Source organism: Chaetodon trifascialis, chromosome 14, assembly GCF_039877785.1.
Source record: "Chaetodon trifascialis isolate fChaTrf1 chromosome 14, fChaTrf1.hap1, whole genome shotgun sequence".
Taxonomy (NCBI): Eukaryota; Metazoa; Chordata; class Actinopteri; order Chaetodontiformes; family Chaetodontidae; genus Chaetodon; species Chaetodon trifascialis.
In genome coordinates, this window is record NC_092069.1 from 10,422,477 (window position 1) to 10,444,087 (window position 21,611).

The 21,611-nt window shown below is 43.2% G+C and overlaps 1 protein-coding gene across 5 annotated transcripts in view; it reads right to left on the reverse strand.

Annotated features, from left to right (window-relative positions):
* The window catches only part of col12a1a (collagen, type XII, alpha 1a), a 54,610-nt gene that overhangs the window by 3,299 nt on the left and 29,700 nt on the right, over window positions 1-21,611 (reverse strand). For all 5 annotated transcript variants that reach the window (XM_070979339.1, XM_070979340.1, XM_070979337.1 and 2 more), the window contains 33 exons: window positions 20,702-20,831; window positions 20,384-20,523; window positions 20,127-20,256; window positions 18,055-18,197; window positions 16,558-16,687; window positions 16,277-16,419; window positions 15,928-16,057; window positions 15,188-15,307; window positions 14,924-15,070; window positions 14,687-14,803; window positions 14,431-14,583; window positions 14,213-14,287; window positions 13,983-14,122; window positions 13,763-13,886; window positions 13,524-13,667; window positions 13,093-13,257; window positions 12,793-12,831; window positions 12,533-12,671; window positions 11,657-11,799; window positions 11,066-11,175; window positions 6,420-6,578; window positions 6,089-6,166; window positions 5,049-5,135; window positions 4,512-4,565; window positions 4,072-4,167; window positions 3,693-3,746; window positions 2,710-2,763; window positions 2,349-2,402; window positions 1,684-1,755; window positions 1,548-1,583; window positions 1,385-1,451; window positions 1,117-1,299; window positions 707-784 (listed from right to left, as the gene is read on the reverse strand). In XM_070979339.1, the coding sequence (XP_070835440.1) occupies window positions 707-784; window positions 1,117-1,299; window positions 1,385-1,451; window positions 1,548-1,583; window positions 1,684-1,755; window positions 2,349-2,402; window positions 2,710-2,763; window positions 3,693-3,746; window positions 4,072-4,167; window positions 4,512-4,565; window positions 5,049-5,135; window positions 6,089-6,166; window positions 6,420-6,578; window positions 11,066-11,175; window positions 11,657-11,799; window positions 12,533-12,671; window positions 12,793-12,831; window positions 13,093-13,257; window positions 13,524-13,667; window positions 13,763-13,886; window positions 13,983-14,122; window positions 14,213-14,287; window positions 14,431-14,583; window positions 14,687-14,803; window positions 14,924-15,070; window positions 15,188-15,307; window positions 15,928-16,057; window positions 16,277-16,419; window positions 16,558-16,687; window positions 18,055-18,197; window positions 20,127-20,256; window positions 20,384-20,523; window positions 20,702-20,831 (3,634 nt within the window). The remainder of the gene's footprint in view (window positions 1-706; window positions 785-1,116; window positions 1,300-1,384; window positions 1,452-1,547; window positions 1,584-1,683; window positions 1,756-2,348; window positions 2,403-2,709; window positions 2,764-3,692; window positions 3,747-4,071; window positions 4,168-4,511; window positions 4,566-5,048; window positions 5,136-6,088; window positions 6,167-6,419; window positions 6,579-11,065; window positions 11,176-11,656; window positions 11,800-12,532; window positions 12,672-12,792; window positions 12,832-13,092; window positions 13,258-13,523; window positions 13,668-13,762; window positions 13,887-13,982; window positions 14,123-14,212; window positions 14,288-14,430; window positions 14,584-14,686; window positions 14,804-14,923; window positions 15,071-15,187; window positions 15,308-15,927; window positions 16,058-16,276; window positions 16,420-16,557; window positions 16,688-18,054; window positions 18,198-20,126; window positions 20,257-20,383; window positions 20,524-20,701; window positions 20,832-21,611) is intronic.

Below are 21,611 nucleotides of genomic sequence, written 5' to 3' on the forward strand. Positions count from 1 at the left end.
CGGACTTCCTCCGACTGGTCCTCAGCTCACTTCATTCACAGAAACAGACAGTGTTTGCTGTTGTGGGGTAGACATCAATAGGTTCCTGTTGTTTTGCAAAAGCTTCCCTTGGGAAAGAAAATCTTCTGAAGTGGTGAGTTTTTTCTAGAGAAGCATACTGCATATCAACTAGAACTGAGTAAAGACTGTGGCCTTTCTCGAACTCACAAATCAGCCTAATAACATTTCTAACAGATGTTTCTAACACTGCATCACGGTCTTCACTGAAAACTCATTCAAATTGTCTACATTTTCTCCTCAGTGACGGACATAAAGACCTTCCATTTACTGTATAGGATTTCTAATATGTGAGCTGTTTGGAGAAGCTCAATGTACACGAGACATAAATCTTTAAGAAAAGAAAGAATTGGGATTATGTTTGGGTTCCCTCCAAAGAATTTATGCAGTGCAGCTGCTCAGATGAAGGTGCTTAAGGCATATATGCTATAGGTAAATTTTCACCTCTGGCTGGAACGTGTTATTTTAATTGGACTAACGGGAGTACTCGGTCTCCTCAAAAGGTCCACAGAAACAAAAAAGCTGTCACTGTGAGACAGAAACTGTGAACAGTGGGAGACCAGCAGACCATCTCCAGCTGCTGGAGAACAATGTTCCTGTGAAAATGTGGACTGTTTCACTCATGAAAAGGGAAAGAAAACCGTCTTACCTGGTGGTCCACTTGGGCCTCTTTGTCCTCTGATACCAGTTCCTGTAGATCCTCTCTCTCCCTTCTCTCCTGGCAAACCTGCATGAACCAGAGAATGAGTAAAAATCCATTTCACGCCAATAAAGCATGTTTTTGGAAAAATCACCCATACCTGGAAATGAGTAGAAATCTAAAGGGCATGAATGAAACACAAGAAGAGTGCTACCATTTTGCGATGCTAACTTGAATTACGTGCAGGCTAGACAAAGTAATGCAGTTAAGTTGTTATTCTACTCATGTTGGACCACCTCTACAGTCTGGAGAGTCCATATCATCATGACTTCCATTCATTCATTCCCCACCATTTCCTTGGTATACCCCTGCTTGCTGTTTTGTACCACTACCAAACATTCAGAGGACAGACAAAGTACCTCTTTCTCCTTGATTTCCAGGTAAACCTGGGCTTCCTGGGAAACCGGTCCGACCAGGCTGTCCAGGCTCTCCGCGGGATCCTTGGTTGCCAGGAGGGCCAGGAGGACCGGGTGGCCCCGGAGAGTTGCTACGATATCCAGAAGGAATCTGGTTGAGCATCATGTCAATTCTGCTCATCTGACCTGGAAGAGAAGAACAAAATTAGTTGGATTTGGATTATATTTATGCTTTAACGACTCCCTTAGAATTAAAGAAAGTTTTGCTCACTGTTCACAAGCTGTTCACAAACTTGTCTGGCAATGGAGCGCATCATGTTCTGGGATGCAAAGTCTCCCTGGAAAACAAAGACATTTACATGAAGATATTGCATTGCTTTTCGCACGAAGTATTACTGCTACTGTATGGTAATTTCATCACACGTAACACATACCCTCTCTCCTTTCTCTCCTTTAAGGCCAACAGGTCCCTGTTAACGAGAAGAACAGTGTTACAAACAAGCAACAACCACAACCTTCCCTAAACATTATCATGTGACCATAATGTGTGTCTTGTTATTCAGTACACACTGGGTTTCCTGTGTCTCCTGGTTTCCCTGGTTTTCCAGTAATTCCTGGTACACCTGGATTTCCAGGGCTTCCCTAAAAAAGGAAAACACACAGAGAGAAGTATTTACTTTAAATTACTGCACACTAAACATAATTGCAGCAACGTTTAACTCCTGCTCCCTGTTAACGGTTGTGTAATAAGCTTTAAGTTGGGATCTATGCTTTGACATCTGCAGTGGGGGGGCATGTGGTGAAAGCTGCCAGAAACACTGAGGAGGAGATGGAAACACTCATACACAACAGCCAGCAGGGATAGGATGCACACACACACATACACACCAGGCACGACTAATGAGTCTTGGAGCAGTCAGGATGGTATAGAGCATGTGAATTCAATGCTGGCACGTTGCCTGTTGGCATGGTGGCTGGATTAAGTAGATTCAGACCTTCCCAAACCACAGAAGAAGAAAATGAGATGCATGCACCATCCTCGTAACAGTGGAGGGACCTACAGTCTACAGTCTGCTGTTTTATGTGCTGTTCCAGCAGAGTGCAACTGTGGAGCCAGAGGAGTAATTGTTGTAGATATAACAGGAAATAAAGCTTGCTCCAAGAAATATTTATTTGGCTCTCAACTGCACAACACAAAGACAGAGACAAACACACACACACATGCACATACTCACCATGGGGCCTGGTGGGCCTCTGGGTCCAGATGGTCCCTCTTTTCCTGGTGGCCCCTATGTAGAAACAACATACAATCACACAGGGGTTACAACACACTGGGGACCCCATTCATGCAATACATCAGTGTCATGAGTGATGACTTCATATTGGTTTCAGCCTCAAGTCTGTCTTCATGAATTACATTTATAAGTAATGGCTCAATTCTTCTGGCTGATGCGAGTCAAAAACTACAGGATAGCACTTCTGTATACGCTGAGCTAAGTGGGTGATCACACGCAAAACATTAGCTCAACTAAGTGTTGGATCCATGTGGCTTTGAACACAGTGTGTACACTAAGCAGGCCTGGAGGCAGATCTTACCCGTGCTCCGCTTGGTCCAACAGGGCCCAGAGGACCACGTGACCCGGGAGAACCCTGGGAAAAAAGCAGACACACTTAATCAAATGCTAATGATCAGGAACAACACATTTATACAGCTCCCTAATGCCTCTGTTGAACTAGAAACTACGGGAAAAAAATCCTGCAGTTTCCCAGTCATTTAGCCAAAGATAATATATCATCCTGTTACTGAAAACTAGAAATGTCTGTTGACACATGATGTCTGTGAGACATCTACATGGACGCTGCTGTTACAATAAACCTTATTGTGTAAAGCAAGCCGAGACAATGCTGCCCATAAGTTCATAGAAAAGGACTTTCTCCCATGTCTGAATTTGCTTATTCGGAGGCCAGAATAACCAGTGGTTATGTCCTCTCCAGTTGAATGGTGGGAGTTGGCTGAATGACCTCAGCTGAATGAATGAACGGTTGCTCGGCCAAGAGATGGCTATGCGACACCAGCCCACTCAAAACTGCCTGTCCACCAAAAAGTTCCTGTGTAATGTGAAATTAAAGTCAAATCTCCTTTTGACTGGAGAAAACAGTGAAATCAATCATTTGGAGAACTCTGAATGTTAAACTAAGGTAAGAAGTCCCTAGAAGGACATCTACTGGAAGTTAAAGATACTCAAGCTTCAGACAGACTGTAAGTCTTCACCAAGTCATGATCATCTTCAATTACCAGGCTGGGGAAGAACATGTTCCATTCCCTATTTCCCCTTTGGTAACACGAGTCTGTGCTCCATAATAATTTAACTGCATCACTGGCCTTCTACTGTTTGTCAATCAACAGGCTGATTTGAGAGTGTGGGTCTCCCAGAGGATGGCATGGTAAACCTCCCACTCTGAGTGCGGTTTCAATCTTGCCATGTGGGCTGAAACTAGGCTCCAGTAGCAGAGCTACTCTCTGTGGATGGTTTTTCGTTTCCTGTTCATAAACCACAAAGTGAGAAGGGAGTACTTACTTGCAGTCCAGTCAGGCCCGGGTCTCCAGGATCTCCCTTTGGTCCCGGGCGACCCTGAAGTGGGAGGAAGAGGAGGAAAAGCGAGGTTTTCAGAAGAAGCTTTAGTCTTTGTTTCATCCTTTTTAGTCTGTGATTGTGATTCATGTTTTGTCAAGAACATCTGCAGGTAAGAAAAACAAAGAAGCCAGCTTGCTGCCTGGCTGGAGGTAGCAGGGGAGTGTAATATGTTTTTACTTTGGCTGTGAACAATTCACACATTTCACACAAACTGCACATCAGCATGAGCACCAATCATGAGTCAGATACATTACACTCCATCTACCACAGGTACTTAACTAGGTCTTGTCTGGCTGGACTTTTATAAATAAGGTACACTTACAGGCTCTCCGGGCAGAGACAGTCCGTTAGGGCCCTGTGGTCCTGGTGGTCCCATTGCACCTGGGAGTCCTGGCTCACCACGTGGACCCATTCCACCCTACAGCATTACCCACACAAACAAAAACGTTTCATAGCTATACTCTAACAGAAGACTTTTTATTGTACAGATATGGACAATGAAGGGTTCTTGACAGAGGCCCATTTTAAATCAAGTGGAGGGAAAAATATACAGTTGATAACTGACTTCAGATGTGTGCAATTTGCTTTGTGAAAGCTAACATAAGGCTGCAGCACAGCAGCAGTGACACGCTGACCATTATCATGAGTGGATTTAGCATTATTAATAATGTCAGGTTCATTAGCTACGAACTGGTTCGGTTTATTTGAATACTACTTCAGTTACATTAAAAAGTGCTCTAAGTGATGTAAGGTGTTACTCACAGCGCTGCCAGGTTCTCCTCTGTCTCCTCGTGGTCCCTTAGTGCCTGGGCTGCCCTGGAAAAGCGAGGAGCCAAAAACACAGTGAGTGTAACAACAGGAGCAGATTCCATAAGCTCTAAAACCCCAAGCCCTACGAAATCCTCACGGGGGCTTAGTGAGGTTACCAAGCGCGCATATTCCAGACTTTCCCTCGAGACTTCTTTACTGTTGTTTTTCCAACAGGCATTTACAGTACAGTATCTTCTGACACTTCTCCCTAAGCCCACATTTCACTGCATGCAACCGGTCTCATCTTCAGCTGCTCTTCCCACAGGGAAAGAAAATACCAACTCCTGATGTGAGGGACATCCTCAGTCTACTGAAGTTCAAACTGTATAGCAGAGACAGGTCAAGCAGCTCATTATAGCTGTCACTGAAACACTAGCATAGAAAAGTATGGCTTTATCATCATCGTCAAAACATGTATGACTTCTGACAAAACCATTTTATCAGGTGAAAACAGACACTGAAGACAAGGAGGCGTGAGAGTTTCTTTACCGAAGGTCCAGGAGGCCCCTGAGGGCCAATGCTGTCCTGTGTGCATGTGCAAGAGTGAGGAAGGGATGGACACTTGGCCTCATCTCTCTGAAAAGGGAGCCAGACGATAAAGAAATCAGAAAAGAGAAATAAACACATGCATGCATGTCAGAGAAGTATTCCAATAGTCCGTTTCACACCCACCCACCCACCAATAATTGAGACCATGTCTTGGCAATGTACAAAATGCAAGGGGTGAAAAAGAAAATCCTTGATGTAATTTTGTGACAGTATTCTGGCAAAGCGTGGTTATGACTTTGCTTGGAGTTTAAGAAGAAGAGACATTTTAGAAACCCTGCAAAGGTCATGATGGAACGGTGGTTCATGCTGAAATGCGACTGGAATCAGCTTAAGTCTGTGCGGGGCTCTGAGACCAGATGCTCACTGACAGCTGCAAACTTTGTCCACATTTTTTGAAACGAGCCTTTGACATAATGAGTTATGTAACGCTGCAGTCATTGACGTGATGTATTAATATCTGATACAAATTATAGATGAATTAGTGGTAATTGGATAAATGTGCATACATCCTGCATTTATCATACTGTATCAAAATAAATGAGATTTACTGCCTGCTCCGTGATCTAAAGGAGCGCTTGTTTTCTATGTAATTGGGAGATCATACCAGCAACAGTCCGATTAGCACAATTACACAGGACAGAAGGTTCTATTCAGGTCAGCTGAGGCACTTTCTTTCTAAATAGCCATCTAATTATCAGCCTAATGACTGCATAGCAGCATACATAAACCTCTGAGAGGGTATGCATCCTTAAAGTATATATAGTAAACACCATGGCAATGGTCTTTCTGCTATCAATTCCAAACAGCAGATAAGAATTAAATGAACAAGAAGATTAATGTCAGCTACAAATGCAAATAATCCTGCATGTGTACCAAAACGCGTGAAAGAAATAACCAAAATATCTCTCTAGTGCAACTGTAGAAGGCCTTTGGACTTGACTTTGCTGGTAAATGAATCTTAAAATGACACTTGTTCTTACTGTGGCGGGCAGGTCGCAGCATTTGTCTCGGCTGATCCAGCTCAAGCTGCAGATAATATCGAACATCTGGAGCTGGAACTGCACAACAGAAGAAGGGAAAAAGATTGAGGGGTGTTACAAATGGCTGCCATTCCTGATGAAAATGCACACTGTTGAGTACAGACAACAATGAGTCCCTCAGAGAAATAGAAAGACGCAGGCTTTCATCCCTCATGTATTTATGCACAAGAGGTTTTGGGTATTGATTTTTTTTTGGAAAGTTGTGAATTCTCCTCCAAACATTTTTCCAATCCTTCATTTTTGTAACATAAGGGTTTTTTTTTTCACTTACTGTTGCAGACTGCCTCCTTCCGCCTCCAGACTTGACCATCTTGCCAAGCACTTCATAACCGTCCACTGTGATGTTGCTGGCCTCCTTGATTGGCTTCTCTGCCACCTCTTGGCAGTCCACGTTGAGCTTGACTTTCTCTGGAGAGACAGTGATGTGGAGCTGCAGGGGATGGAGAGGGGGCACAATTAAACAAAGCATTCTTGTCTTCTCAATACGTCACAGCTGCCAAATTTGTTGCAACACAATTACTTGGCAAAGAGTGCTAGAAATGCTGGCGCTTTCGAGAAGCTGGGTTTGGCAATCATATCTATTTGGAAGTGGCATGATTGCCCATTTAAAGAGAAGGGAAGTTATTTCAGACAGTGTAACCATAAGGCAAGGAACAACCTCACTGAACCTTTTTAAACCATACTGTCCGAAGACTATAAAGGAGCTGATACTGTATCTCACACAAACGCCGGATTGATGAATTGTTTAGTCTTCGGAGAAGATGTTAATTTTAGATTGTGATATTACCCCAAAGTGGTTACTGGTTTGGCATGGGGCTGCTGTTTGATGCGTCTACAGATGAATGGACCATAAGAAGAGGAAATATACAAGAGTTCTTGTCGTCAGTGATTGTATAATAACATAAAATGATACAGCGCCAAATTCTGAAGTTTCCTGTCCAGAGAACTCTGCTCCACATCTTGAAACAATATCATTTGCGGTGCGCCATCAAAAGCCCTACACTTTCCATACTTTCTTCTCACAGTTGCACATTTTCCCCTGCTTAACAGTCAAACAAGCTTTCTTTATGTCAGGAAAAGCAAGCTACCATTTCTTCCGGCAAAGCCATACCGACCACAGACCAGGCCACAGTTCTTCACAAAATTCAGTTGACTTCCTTGGCAACACAACAAACTATCTGGTGTACCACAAAAAGAGAGGGGTGTCGTTTATCCCAGGATTCTGGCATGGATATATTATACCATGATGCTCATGTGTGCTTACAAAAACAGCTCTGGATGATATACTGGTCTGGCAAGTAATGAGCATGTATATATTACCTCACTGACCAATAAGTAAACATAATAAAAATACTGTAGTCACTGGAAAATAGGGCCTCCGAAAAGCTAGCTTTCTAGTGACCACTGCTCCATCAGTTGACGGTGTTCGCTGCTAAGTGATCTGGACGTACTGCAGCGACGTGTTGACAGAGGAATCATTTTCATTCATCAATTCAAACACAGACGGTTTCACTGTGCTTCACTGTGTCAACACTCTGCAGTCGCAGAGCGCATATGCTAAGATTTCAGGCTGACATCTCTGCTCAAATACTCTTGACATATTAGCGATATTCCCATCAGATAAGATTTTACTGTTCTTGGCTCTGTCCTGACTGTTCCTTTGTTTTCAGATCCTGTCACTGATTTCATGCATGCAGGTGTGAGTCACACAAGTACACAAATGCATCCAAAATTAATTTTGCTTTAATTGAGGGTAAAGGGAGATACACAATCAGTATAAATCTTCAGTAGATTGGTGTGTCAGTGCAAACGGTGCTTTAGCTGATCATAAAATCCCTTGTTGGCCTGATCATTTTCACTGAATCATACTCGGTGGGGAAGCGTCCATGTCTGATCTGGCACATGTGAACAGACAAGGCGCCGTGATTTCTTTGGGAAGAGAAGGTACGATATAATTCCCTGTATTTCTAGTGCGGTTTTTAGGGTGAGTAAGTCTACTTGGACAGGTCACAGAAAGACAACATCTTCATGTCTGAAAGAAAGCTGTCAGAAATGAAGAGCACAATGAGTGCAGTCATTGGACAGTTTAGCGAAAACCTCCCTCTCTTAATTAGCGTATGGATACATTGGCACAACCTTCCCGACAAAGTCCCTGACAGGAAAGTTTGAAGGACTGAGTTCAAGGCTTCTCAAACAACAGTGTTTGTGTGCTTTTCAGCAGGGAGGCAAAGTACAGTGCACTTTTCAGTAACTGCAGCAGCTTACAAACCCAAACTTCTCTCAGCGTAACTCTGAACACATGACTAGTGACTGTGACTCGTGGAAAATGTCTTCTTCACTTCAGCTAACAGGAAAGTTCCCTCTGTGGGCTCCCACCCTTCGAGTGTGGGAGGGGATTCCCCAGTGGGCTTGTGAGTGACTAGCATCTGCTTAAGTCATCTATGAGAGCTTTCCCACATGTTCAACTAGCGGTAGACCACGACCTCTTCAGCCTGACTTACTCTTTATTAACTAGCCAAGGGACAAAAGCCAAATCTGCAAGCACTCTCTGACCCAGCACTGTGGCACATGAAGTCCATCTCACACTTAAACAACAAAAAATTGTAGTTAAATGAGAAAATACAGATTGCACAGGTGTATATTTATGTTGCTTTTGACACCAAATCTAAATGAAATTAACTACTAAAAAGCATCAGACAAATTAGCAGTTTAGGTTTCTCAAATGTGGATATTTTCTGTTTTTCTTTGTCTTCTGTGATACTCTACTGAATTGAGATTTGAAAATGTCAGCATGGGCTTTGGGAGCATGTAATGGGCATTTTTTCCTATTTACTGACATTCAATAGACCAAAGAATTAATCAACTAATTAAGGAAATAATCTGCAGATTTGTTGCTAATGAGAAGAATTCTTCATGTTTCTACTTGGTGAGCAAAAAACTCAACATGGGATTTTATTGGGTTTGGTTTTGTTTATCTTCACAAATGGACAATAAGCCCAACTGCCATTTGTGACAACCCTCTTGGTCACTTTTAGCACAGACACACACACGCTGAGGTCACTCTGAAACAGCTATGGACAAAGTGTTGGGAAACCACTGACGACATGTAAACACACACCACCACAGCACTCGGCAGCGGCACTTACTCAGCAGACCAGTAAATAAGCAGCTAGGTAGACCGCTGCAGACTCGCCAGTTCATGGAACAACAACTGCTGCACCACAAACTAGCCACCTAATGTACAGTCAGACTACAGGCTCCACCATGGCCACAGACAGAGAGAACACACATGCACACACAGATCAGGCCGCCATCCAACTAGACCAGCAGTGATGTCATACATCCAGTCCTGACCCAACATTTTCCAGGGTCCTATTCATTCATGCAGTTACCCTGCAATTAGTTGTGTAGATGCTAAATGGTCAAACTGAAAGGCCGTTTTACAAAACGCTCTGATGTGGGGGCCAATTTATCGCTCACATCCGTTCTCATGAGTTCAAAAACCTGTAATATCGGGAAGAAGGCGAGCTTTGATGTCAGATAAGACCCCAGTGAATTAAAAAGGGTCATTCATTTTGATTAGCATAGAATTAGGGCAAGAAAGAAACTTGTGTACTAAATAAGGGACACACTGTCCTTGAAAACAAACCAAGTTCACGTGGATGTGACTTTGAGTACATTGGAACCAGTCGTTTTTCCTACAGTGAGTAATCTCACGTTTTAAGTCATTCCAGGTTGGTATGGAATATGCTCTCTGTCATTGCTCTAGTCTGTATACACTCCTGCGGTGGAACATCACAGGATGTTTTATATACGCTGCTGACTTGAGTTGGACTTAAAGGCATTTGATGTCTCTTTTTACCTCCCTTGCTGTGGCCAAGAGAATCCATACTATACAAGTGCTGTTTATCACACTTGTAAGCTTGGCATGTGGGACAATGTGGCGGTTATACCTCTGAAGAGAAACAAAGAGTTTGCAAAAAAAAAAAAATGACACCTCTGCGGGAGGTTATTTCAGGTTTAATGCAAGGTTTTGACAGATTTTTAAGTGCGCCCCAGGGGGAGTTCAGTGTTCATTTCTTGCATTGAAGACAAGGCGGGTGATGTATCAGTGAGACATCTGGAAACATCTGGATTTAATCTTTTAATCTATTTTTTGCAATGCTTGCGTTTGTTGCATTTCTTTCCCAAAGACATTGCAAACGAAGTCTAACAAAAGCTAATACTGGGAAAATGTGGGATCCAGTACTTTTGGAGATTGGTCCATATTTGAGACTGAAAGTCAGGATATCTTGGACTCAGTTGTATCTCCAGTGTCAGCTGGAGAACTTTTTTAAAGAAACATCATAACGTTTGATTACTTAGTGAAAAATATGCAGTTAGTCTGTGCTTCGGAGAGGAGCGGACTGGATCGGAATTCAGTTAACAACCATCAGGACAGTTTCTAAGCTTGATGTGGTCGGACCTCCATGGCTAACAGTAACAGTTTGTACGTTATGGTGGGTCGCTGAGGTATCAGAATTTGCCTCCAACTTCTCTTTAAATGTATTATACAACCCATGTATCAACTTAACTGCCCATGGTCTAAAAAAACAAAACTGAATGTCAAATCATAAAAACGGCCCAGAGACCACTTTGACAGCAGACCAGCTGGATGGATAGTAGATAAGATGACATTGGCTGTTAGGCAATTCAACTTCAGTGAAGTGTAAAAGTCAAATGGAGACATGTGAAAGGCTTTAAAAAGAGTGAAAGAATGAAAACAATATACTGTATGTAAAAGGATCTGAAAATGAAAATCAGCCCACAGGTGACCACAAAAGATTCCCAGTCCTTCCTATAAAAACCATACTTTGATAATATCACCATGTGGTGCGCACAGTACTCCTCTCTATCAGAATCATGCTTTGTCTTTACCTTGTGGAAGCTCCCGTGGAAAATCCACTTCACTTGCTGCTCATTAAACGTGGCTCTCTGGATCTCTCCTCGGGTGTCCTTGTTGTAGAATGCAATTGTTTTGCTGGAAGCTGAAAAGAGAAGAGGCTTTGATGAATCCCTGACACTGTGTGACGACGCAGTGGCACGCAATGAACAGACAGGACTATAGAGAACACATGGCTGTTGGGAGAGGAGATGGATAAAAAGGCTAGGAGGGATTGGGTCCATGCCTCTAATTATTTGCATGCATTCACCACGTGTGTAAGCGTACGTTTGTAACAGATACTTATTGAAAAATGAAGGCTTTCTTTCTATGAGGGAATAAAACAGTCAGGCCAAATCCAAAAACAGAATCAAATTCAGAGCCGTGGATTTGAATCAGTCAAATTTCTTTCAATATGTTACCATGTCTGACAAAGATCGATTAGCCTTGGCTGTCTGTAAATTCGCTACGAGAGAGAAAGAAAGCAGCTTGGGTTGCTAATAAAGAGTGTACAGCTGTGTATGTGTTGGGTCAGATACAGCAGCTTCCCCCTTCAGCTCAGAGCCAAAGCAGGATGGGAGGCTTACGGTTGACGGTGATCCCGACTTCCGGGTTGTTGTTTTTGTCGGCAATCTGCCAGATATCAAAAGGTTCAGAGGGTGTGTCGGGCAGCAGGCGGAGGAGCAGGATGATGGTGTAGGATGGGGGAAGACCATCCGGATGGATCTCCCTGTTAGTGTTAAAAACATAGAGTCAGAGTGGGTGCCATGATTACACCAGCAGTCAACCAATCACACTTTAGAAATGAACACAGAGACCATTAAATGTTGCTGATAATACAGCATCCAGTCTGTCACTCAGGCTGCAGAACCTGTAAATTATTGCCAGTTCTCCTTCTGCACTGCTGAAATTGTCCACATATTGAAAGTATTTTCTGTCCCTTTTCTTTTGCTGCAGTTCCAAGTGTTTCCATTTGTGCACATTAAGCCAATGGCTGCGCCCACACACACAAAATACGCATCATTATAAAGATATTAACAAAGAATGCTGAAGAGGTTTGGATACTCCAGCAGTTCAGCAATTGCCTAACACCACTTAAATGAGGCCCAATAAAGAGACGAAGCTCTTGACCCAGGGGTGATGGTTGTTTCCCAGTATGACATAGGTGGGAGAAAGTCCAGGAACTTTACAAATAAACCAGTTTTTTTTTTTTTTTCTTGTTCTGCTAGCACCTCATATTCTACAAGCTGCGAGAACAAATAAGGTCATGGGCTTGTTAACAAAGGGCAGTGGGGAAACCCCAACTGCATAGGCTATTGAACATCATTACGAATAATAACTGTGGGCTGGGCAGGATTATGGTGCACAGGAGATAAGGCCAACAGGCTGGGAATACCCACATAGTGAGACTCACACTCCCTCTGTTTGATTCACCACAAATACTAATTAGCCTCAGCTCTTACTTGGTGGGCTGATTTACGAAGGAATCCTTGTGCAGCCTGTAGGCAATGTAGCTGTTGAAGGAGCCCGGCTCCATGGACACGCCGTTCATGCCAGCGAATGTCCGGTCTGTGATGTTGAAAGCCTCCAGCATCCTGAAGCCTGGAAGGGATAAAAACAGGGGCCGTGTTGAGAGCATGAAAATAGAAATAAACCCTCTTACAGCACAGGATAGCTCTGGAGGGAATAGCTGATGTGTATGGTGTACCGTCAGGCTGCTTACCAGGCGTTGTGAAACCATTGATGTAGATCAGAGGACACGCTGAAACGGGACAAAAGGTTTTAGAGGATTGGAAAATCAGACTAAGGTTTAGAGAAAATGATTCATGTCTGTTTATATTTTTCCTGCCAGCAGATCAGTGGAAATGTGTGGCAATGGGTGAGCTTCCTGTTACCCCTGCAGGTGCGCTAATCAACCACAATAGTGATTACGAAATCAAAGTCAAAAGAAATTAGTTCCTGTTGGAATGCATAAATACTTAACTATAATGGTGTTTTAATTATACACTAATGTTTGCCTTACTGGAAGTGGCCGTTTCGCAGATGAAGGTGATCAGGTTGTCCTGGATCTTGGCAAAAGCGTCATAGTCGTCGACCACAAACACATGTCTCTCACTGGGCTTGCTGCCGATAAGTCTCAATTCTGTCATGTCCACATCAGCCACACCAACCACAAACACACTGTAGCCTGTGGGAGCAAAACACACACACACACACACAGAAAAAACAAAGACCATTGTTAAGCTTCCAATAACCACAGACCGTTTCATCGCTGTGGGGATTATTACAAGAGTTTATTAAATCAGCCACAAACTTTGGCACTGATTAACCAAAGAGTTTGGGAGCAAACAGAGAATTTGGGTAATTCGAAACAGCTCTGCTACATACAGTACGCACTGCACATACACCGCAGACCAAAATCTACATGACGTTGATTGATAATGCCGCACATACCAGAATGCTGCAGCTTTTCTGCGCTCTTCTTCACGTCATCCTGGGAGCGTCCATCAGTGACCACCACCAGCACCTTCGGGACATTCCTCCTCATGCCACTGTCTGAGGTGAAGACCTTCTCGTAGACGTGCTTCAGAGAAACACCTAGATGACAGAGAGATGACAGAGAACATCAAATAAAAATTCATTTTCTTTAGAACAATTTGTTGGCTCAGATGCCACTTCTTTTTGTGGTGTACCTGTCTTGGTGTTGCCTCCCCTGTAGCGCACAGTCTGCAAAGCTGAAAGCACGATGCCCTTGTCGTGGTATGTGTTCAGCTTGAACTCAGTCTTTGCGTCATCACTGTACTGCACAAATGAAACCTGTTCAAAGAGAAAAAATAAAATAATATGTGATAATTACTCAAAACATTGCATCAGGTCTGTTTGTCTTTAGAAAATGCTAAGGGTTGTACTAACCTGCATGCCCTTAGGGCTGATGACATCAAAGGCTCCAGTCATGCTCTTGACAAACTGGATGACCTTGATGAAGCTCTCATCTCCAATACTCCAGGAACCATCAATGAGGAAGACCAGGTCTGCCTTTGCACCTTTACACACTGTGGTGCAGGTAGAATGACGTTAATGTAAAGCCTGATCTCAGATAAGCCATCATTATATTAGCACACAAATATCAAAGCTATCCTCACCATCTAGCGCAGGGGGGACTGTTACTGGTGCAGGGGGGGTGGGAGGCTCGGTTGGCACCTCTGTGGGTTTGACCACTGCAAGACAAAAAAGAAATGAGATGAGGGCATATTTGTGTGATGCAAAAGAAATCAGAAGGTTCTGGTAGCTTTTACTGATGTGTGAGAGCAGCATCCTCCCATATATTAGCATTAAGCCAGCATAGAGGATGTTATCTTACATGTCCTCTCCTTTACGCTGACTCCAGGTCCCTCCAGGTTGGGGGTTTGGGCGTAAACTGTGGCGTTGTATAGAGTGTCAGGGGATAAGCCATCAAAGCAATAACTACTCTCCGACCCTCTGACAGTAATCTCCTGAGATCCACTCTTTGATGCTGGATGAGAAGAGAATCCAGATTAGACAGATTCAGGAATCTAACAAATTCAAAGTGTAGTTCAGCACAGCCTTTATAGTGGGTAATTGAGTAAAGCACTTACTGTCAAAAGGATTGACTTTGAGTCTGTAGGAGGTGGCTGCTCTGTGAGGGGCCCATCGGACACAGAAAGTGTCGTACCCAACATTGTAGGTGGTCAGATCTGTCACGTTCAGGTACACTAAAGAGAAGAATTATTCGATTTATGCATGTTTTTCTGTCACAACAGTGGCTTGGCAGTCAAAACTAGAAGCATCCATTTAATTTGTGCAGCCAATAAATAAATGCATCATTAACTCACATGTGGTGCCTTGCCCAATCAGAGGTGCACTGAGGCCTGTGTTGTATTGCGCCAGCACCTTCAGGTCATAGGTGGTTCCAGGTTTTAGGTTGTGCAATTGGTGGGAGGTCACGTCTCCAACGAGCACCTCCAAGGACTCATCAGAGCCTGAAGGAGGACATAAACATTAAAAACTCTCAAGTTGTGTCTGATGAAGAGAACTATTAAAACACACATATTCTCCATAACTAACACAGTTTTATTCCCATAACAACATGTGCATACCCTCAGGCTGGTAGATAAGCTTGTATCCGTTCACTCTGGAGGGGGCAGGGTCCCAGGACACCCTGAAGCGGGTGTACCACTCGTCAGAAACACGGAGGTTCCTGGGGCCAAGCATACCCACTGTGGGAAACAAAACGGGGCAGTACAGTCAGCACAGGCTATGGCTCATTGCAATCAGATGAAATTCCAGTGTATTCACTGTTGGTGAACTGTCAGCAGGGTAATTTCCGTATAATAGCTTATTATGGCTTTTGAATTACGGTGAAACATCTCAATGTGTGATCAAGAGGTTGTTCATTCAACCACATCAGAGAAAATTGAAAAAAAAAAAAGCCAAATAAAATTAGGCCACCTCAGGGCAGAGAGTAAAAATACGATATGTAATAAGGTCTCTCTTTTTTTGAGAGACAAAATTAGGCAAAACACGGGCCAGCACTACAGGCAGATCTCCCTCACAGGAGTACAGCCAGTTCATAATTCTCTGGCAGAGGCTCTAGGTGCTTTTGGCCTTCATGAAAAGGCAAGAATTCCACTTATTCCACTTTTTTTGTTACTATGATTCAGGATCCTAATCAATGGATTGGTCTATTCAAATTTTCTGCTGTGGATTCCTGACTGGTGTGTGGACCTGTGTGCGCAGTGCTGTGTAATATCCTTAATACATGTCTGTGATGATGCTTAGTTTCTTAGTCCTTAAATGATTTGTGCATCAGTTAAAAAGCTATACATAGGTTGCATACCAGTGCGTCCATCTCCCTCCAGCTCTCCTCCTGGTCCATCACCATAGATGGCAGTTACTTTGATATTATAAGGAGTGTCTGGGTCCAGGTTCTGCAGGATCACATTGTTTCTGTTCCCAGGTACTGTAGTCTACAAGACGCAAGACATACCAAATGAAGAAAAGTGACAATTAAAGAACTCATCAAGAGCATATTAGAGACATATTTGTATTAATATCTTGGAACAATAATAGCTCTCTCTTATGACAATAGTCAAAAACTGGATAATTGTTGCACTTAAAAGAGTGAAGAGACAACTCATGAAAGCATAAGAAACATTGGAATTATGCTGAATTCTAAACATTCTTACATATTCTTCGATGGGGTCTCCTGTGGTCTGGGCATAGGTGATGCGGTATTGCATGACGGGACCTTCAGCATGTTCCCAGCTCACAGAGAGAGTACTGGTGGTGGGGTCGAATACACGCATGTTCCTCGGGCCACTACGGGGCACTGAGTGAGGAAGAAAAACGTGTTTGTGTGTTTGTGTAATGAAAAACATTTGGCTAATTATTGATTACTAAGATATTTATACTAGAGCTGCACACAGTATGAAGGATGGCCCTTAAACACACTGGCCCAGGTTCTTACGTGTCTTTCCAGCATCACTAATGGCGGGTCCTTCACCATCGCTATACAGGGCAACCACTCCAACATTGTAATCGGTGTTTGGGAGCAGCTGCTGCAGGAGGGCCGTGGTGGTGGTTCCTGGTACCACGATCTGTGTAGATACACAGACCATGTCAGTAATAGACATTTTTGAAGAGCTTCAGAGCAGCATGTGTAAAACCAATCAGTAAAATCAAATTATCAGAAGAAAAGAGCAAATGTGTTTGTTTTTTTTTCTTAAAAACCTAAGCAGTAGTGTAGGGGTTCACAGACATGATCCTCCACCAGACACATACACAAACAAAGAGCTTTTCCCTGACTTGTGACAGCTGCATGTGTTGTACACTCCCTCACACTCCCTAAACAGCCCCTTTGCTGTCAGCACTAAGAGAAAGGAAGAGCTAAATAAGTTAAATAATCCTTTGATGCTTGACAGCAGGCACCAGTGTTTAACCCACTCTGACAGTGATGACAGCTGATTACAGAACTCCCCCCAACTATATCTCCATGTCACATGCAAATACAACTACTTTCCTTTGTCTGTTTTAGTTCTATTTCAGATGCATCACTCGCAGTCTGCTCCCATCTCTCCAGGTCAAAAATTTAGTGAGGTGCTTGAGAGTCTCAGTATAAAAATAAAATCAGAGGCGACATCAGTAAAGCTGGTAATTCGTGCTACAAATCCCAACTGGAGCTGGTGTTAAATTTGATGGGGCTGGCTGAAAAAGGCCACATTACCTCTGACGCATATCACTGGACCTTGCCACGGAAAAGGCCTGAGCCTGCCATGAATGTGCTAACAAATAGAGATGAGAGAAGAGTGCACCTCTATCGATTAACTGGAACATGCCTCACTCTTTAAAGACCATGTTCTTCGAGTCCCAGTGAAGAAACCGCTCTTAATGGTGCAACTATCTGGAAAGAGCTAATGGCACGGTATAAAATGATACATCAAAAGGTATTTGTGGATTCTTTAAGCAACCCAGAAATCCTTGACATGTGAAGATGTGGGCACACGGGTGCCAGATGCCACATATCGTGTTGAGAAATACTGCTTTAATGAACACAGTCGTGGTTAAAACCTTTAGCAGTTTGTAAAAGAAAAGAATTCAGCTGGCAGTAACTGCACACATGCCTGCATACAAACACACTCATGAGGACCATTTGGTGAACAGACTAATGTTTTCTTTTAAATGTGAAGGATGAGGCTGTTCTAGCCTTGATGACATATGGCATCCTGTAAACGCTGGTCAAAAAATTTTAATTGGCTGTTACTTGGGCAACATGTGCTCACACCTCCACCCTGATTCTCTTTCTTAACCCTCAGTGTTTTTCTGTGTACACTGCATGATTTAAAGGCATTAGCAATAAGATAGGCTGTGATAAAACAGCAAAAAATATTTATTATTATGGCTGCCATTGTGCACCTATGTAAGGGTTCTTTCTGCATGCGTATGTGCTATGTGGATTGAAACTCACCGACTCAGAGGGCCTGGTGCCAGTGAGAGGTGCATAGACCACCCGGTACTGCTGGACTGGGCCTGTGGCAGCCTCCCAGCGAACGTTCAGCGTGTTGGTAGTTGGGTTGAAAACCTGGATGTTCCTGACGGGGCTACGCTCCACTGCCGAGCCAGGAATGTTGGGTGGTGAGAGGGTGGTGAGAGGAAAAGACAGAGATAAGGAAGTGAAAAGTTAGGTTGAGGGCCAGGTTGCGGTAAAGCAAAAAGAGGATAGAGAGAGTGATGAGAGGAAGGTTTCACTCAGAGAAAAGTGATGACAAAGTGAGGTTAAAGTCCAGCAAGTCAAGTGGTTTGTACAGATTGGAAAGATAGATGAAGAAATAAGGCAGATGACACAAAAAACAGGAAGATTGTTTAGGTCAGGTATTCATAAGTGGGTGATTGACAGAGGTCAGTAAATTAGAGGCTGAAACCACCAATTACACAAGAACAAAAATGCAGGTTGTATACTCCCGTTCAAATCTGTCTTTCAGTCCTGTTTTACCTTGTGTAGTTTCATGGGGGTTGTTTTTCTAAGAGTTTAAATGACACCTTTGTGTATCTCCTAAATAGCGGCGCTGTCCTTTTCTTTTTGTTTGTTGTTTAACATGTCATGGTCCAGACTAAGTTTTATGGACAGCCAGAATGGTCCAATGATTACATGAGAACATTTCAATAAAAAGGGAACAATACTTCCCAGTAACCAACAGAGACACATTTAAGACGTTATTTAACAATAGCGCTATCAACAGGACACTTCCTGTCAGTGCCCTAAAGGTTAATGAAAGGGATACACAAGGCGTATGTGGAGCCCCGTGTGAAGCTTGCCTTCTAAAAAACCAAAGCAGATGTTTAGAGGCTTTGTGCCTCTCCCCATTAAAACCCTATAAATGCAAGGAAAAAACACAGCGGGCAAAACACAGTGAGTGAGCTTCCGTACTTTAAAAGTTTCATAGACCAAAGCCTGTTGCCTAGAAAGCTGCTTTGAATTTTAAAGCACAATTAACAGCCAGTGATGAGCAAAGTCAGCTCAAATAATAAGAGCAAAGCCTTCCTTAGATTGCATAAAAAGGGGAGAAAAAATTACTGTAGTTTGACTGAACATGACAATATTCTACAGAGGTTAGCAGTAAAAAGGTTTGTGGCAGTATGATCTGATATACTGTACATACTGTATAAGAGTTTGGTTAACATGTCTAGGAAAAAGCCACAGAACATGAAGGAACATTGCTACAGAAGGGAAAATGGGGGTAACAGTAGCATGCATGGAGCATGACCTTAGCCAAGTGAGTTGAGAGCCATAAAACATATAATGCTCCCCATTCATTTCCAACCCCACTTCTGTTTCTTTTTCCCAAAGGAGGGCCAATTACTCAACGTATCCCCTCCCCCATTCCCCAGCCCCACCATTATCCTGACCACTGCCCTTCATTCCAACCTATAAATGGACAATATTACGGTAAAGAGAGAGGAGACACCATTATAATGCTGCCAACCCAGAGGAATTCCTTCCTACGCAATCACCCCACAAAATGCTGACTCATTCCCAGCAGAGATTGGTGGTTTGAAATTGTGGGAGAAGCTGGCAGCTCTCTGTTCTTTGACGAAGTTCAAACTAAGCTGAGTGAGCTTAATACTGTCTCTTTATGTTATGTTTCAGGTTACATTCTTACATGTATGGCATGTATTAAGTGTGCGTTAACTCACCTCTTGAGAAACAAATGGTATGTGATAGGTTTGGCTTGGCTTACAGGTTTTGAAAAGAATTGGATGATGAGCCAGATCAGTTTTAACTGGCTGTCTTATTGAAACTTCCTGACATACAGTTACAGCAAGCCAGCAACTGAGGCCAGTAAGTTCAGTCTGGACAGACATGAATGGATTCCTGACTTCAGAAAAAAAATCCCACAGCCGTCATGTCATCCTCAGAGGTCCTCTTCTCAGTCTGCAAGGGCTATTCTAAACCCTGAAATCTGTCTTGTAAGGATGTCAATACTGCAACTAAATATCCCTGCATGTCAGCTAGAATGATTGTATGCGTGCAGTGCTTACATGTTTTGCCATTCTCTGACATGCGTTGACCCTCTCCAGCGGAGTAGACAGGAACCACAGTTACAGTGTAGACAGTATCAGACTGTAAGTTCTTCAGCACACTGTTGTAGGTGCTGCCTGATACCTGGACCTGCATAGAAGTACAACAAGACATACATCAGTGCATCAGCGCCATGGGAGTGCATGTGTGCAATTGTAATTGTGATTATAAAGAGAAGGACATTTTAGTCAGTATGCACTAATGTTCTGAAGATTACCATCTCTTCCTCTCCTCCAGCTGCAGGGACATAGAAAATCCTATACTGACGCACGTTGCCCTCAGCAGCCTCCCACAGAACATTCAGGGTGCTGGTGGTGGGGTCAGTGACACGCAAGTTCCTAACACCACCCAAAGGCTCTGGGGTAAAATAAAGGTACAATACAGTTAATACTGCACATATACCATAATGGCTTCATTTTTACAGGGTGCTCATATTCAAACAGACACACTACAGCCATAACAACTGTACACTTTGACTATATATGTCACTTTTTTCATTTATCATTTGGGAGCACTACAGTAGAGGACAACTTACTGGTCTTTCCAAGGCCATTCAGCTCCCTGCTGACTCCTCTGGCATAGACCGCCACCACGGTGATGGAGTATTCGGTGTCAGGGGTCAGCTTGGGAAGCAGGACAGTAGTTTTCTTTCCTCCAACCTGGGTCTAGTTGGGTAACAATAAATGTTAGCTTCCTTGCCTAAGATTTTATTAAACACCGATTATTATGACTCTTAAATCAGTCACTGACGCTGTGAAAAGCTTGGCCACCCCTTGGCGGAGCCATTGCTCTCCAGGGGTGCCTTAAATGGATGTCAATAAGCTGATGGAAAGAATTCCACATGAAAACTACTGGACTACTGTCCACATTTCAGAGGAGGAATGTTTTGAGTGTTTTTGGGCATGGTTAATACACAGCACACCAGCCAAGGTAAATCTGTATGCTAATGGATGAAACAGTTTCGCCATTATCAGTCCTAGCTGGTGATGAATTTACTACATTGTTTTTGGACGAAGCTACAGTATAAGGAGTGGGGACACACAGTAATTTTAGGAGAGCTGGAAGAGCATGTTTGCTTGTGGACTTGGGTACGATAATGTATGCACCTGTGCTTTTACGTCCGTTTTAATCCTCTGTGGATTTCTTTAATCACTGTACAGCTCCTTCTCACATTTTGCACACACGTGCAAAATCTGTGTCAGACGTTTCCCAAAAACAGACTTGTTGTCCCAGACGAAATAATGCAAAACTCCCTGGGCTAGCTATACTTATTGAAATCCTGACAGCGAATCAAGAAGACTTGGCTGGTGCTATCATGTTAGCTTCCAGTTTTCCATCAACCTTCGAGCGTGATGTCACCCAGGCAATCAGCACAACTAAACATTCCATCTTGTGTTAAAAGGGAAACTAATGGTCAACCAGTGACCTACGTAACACCAGCTGAG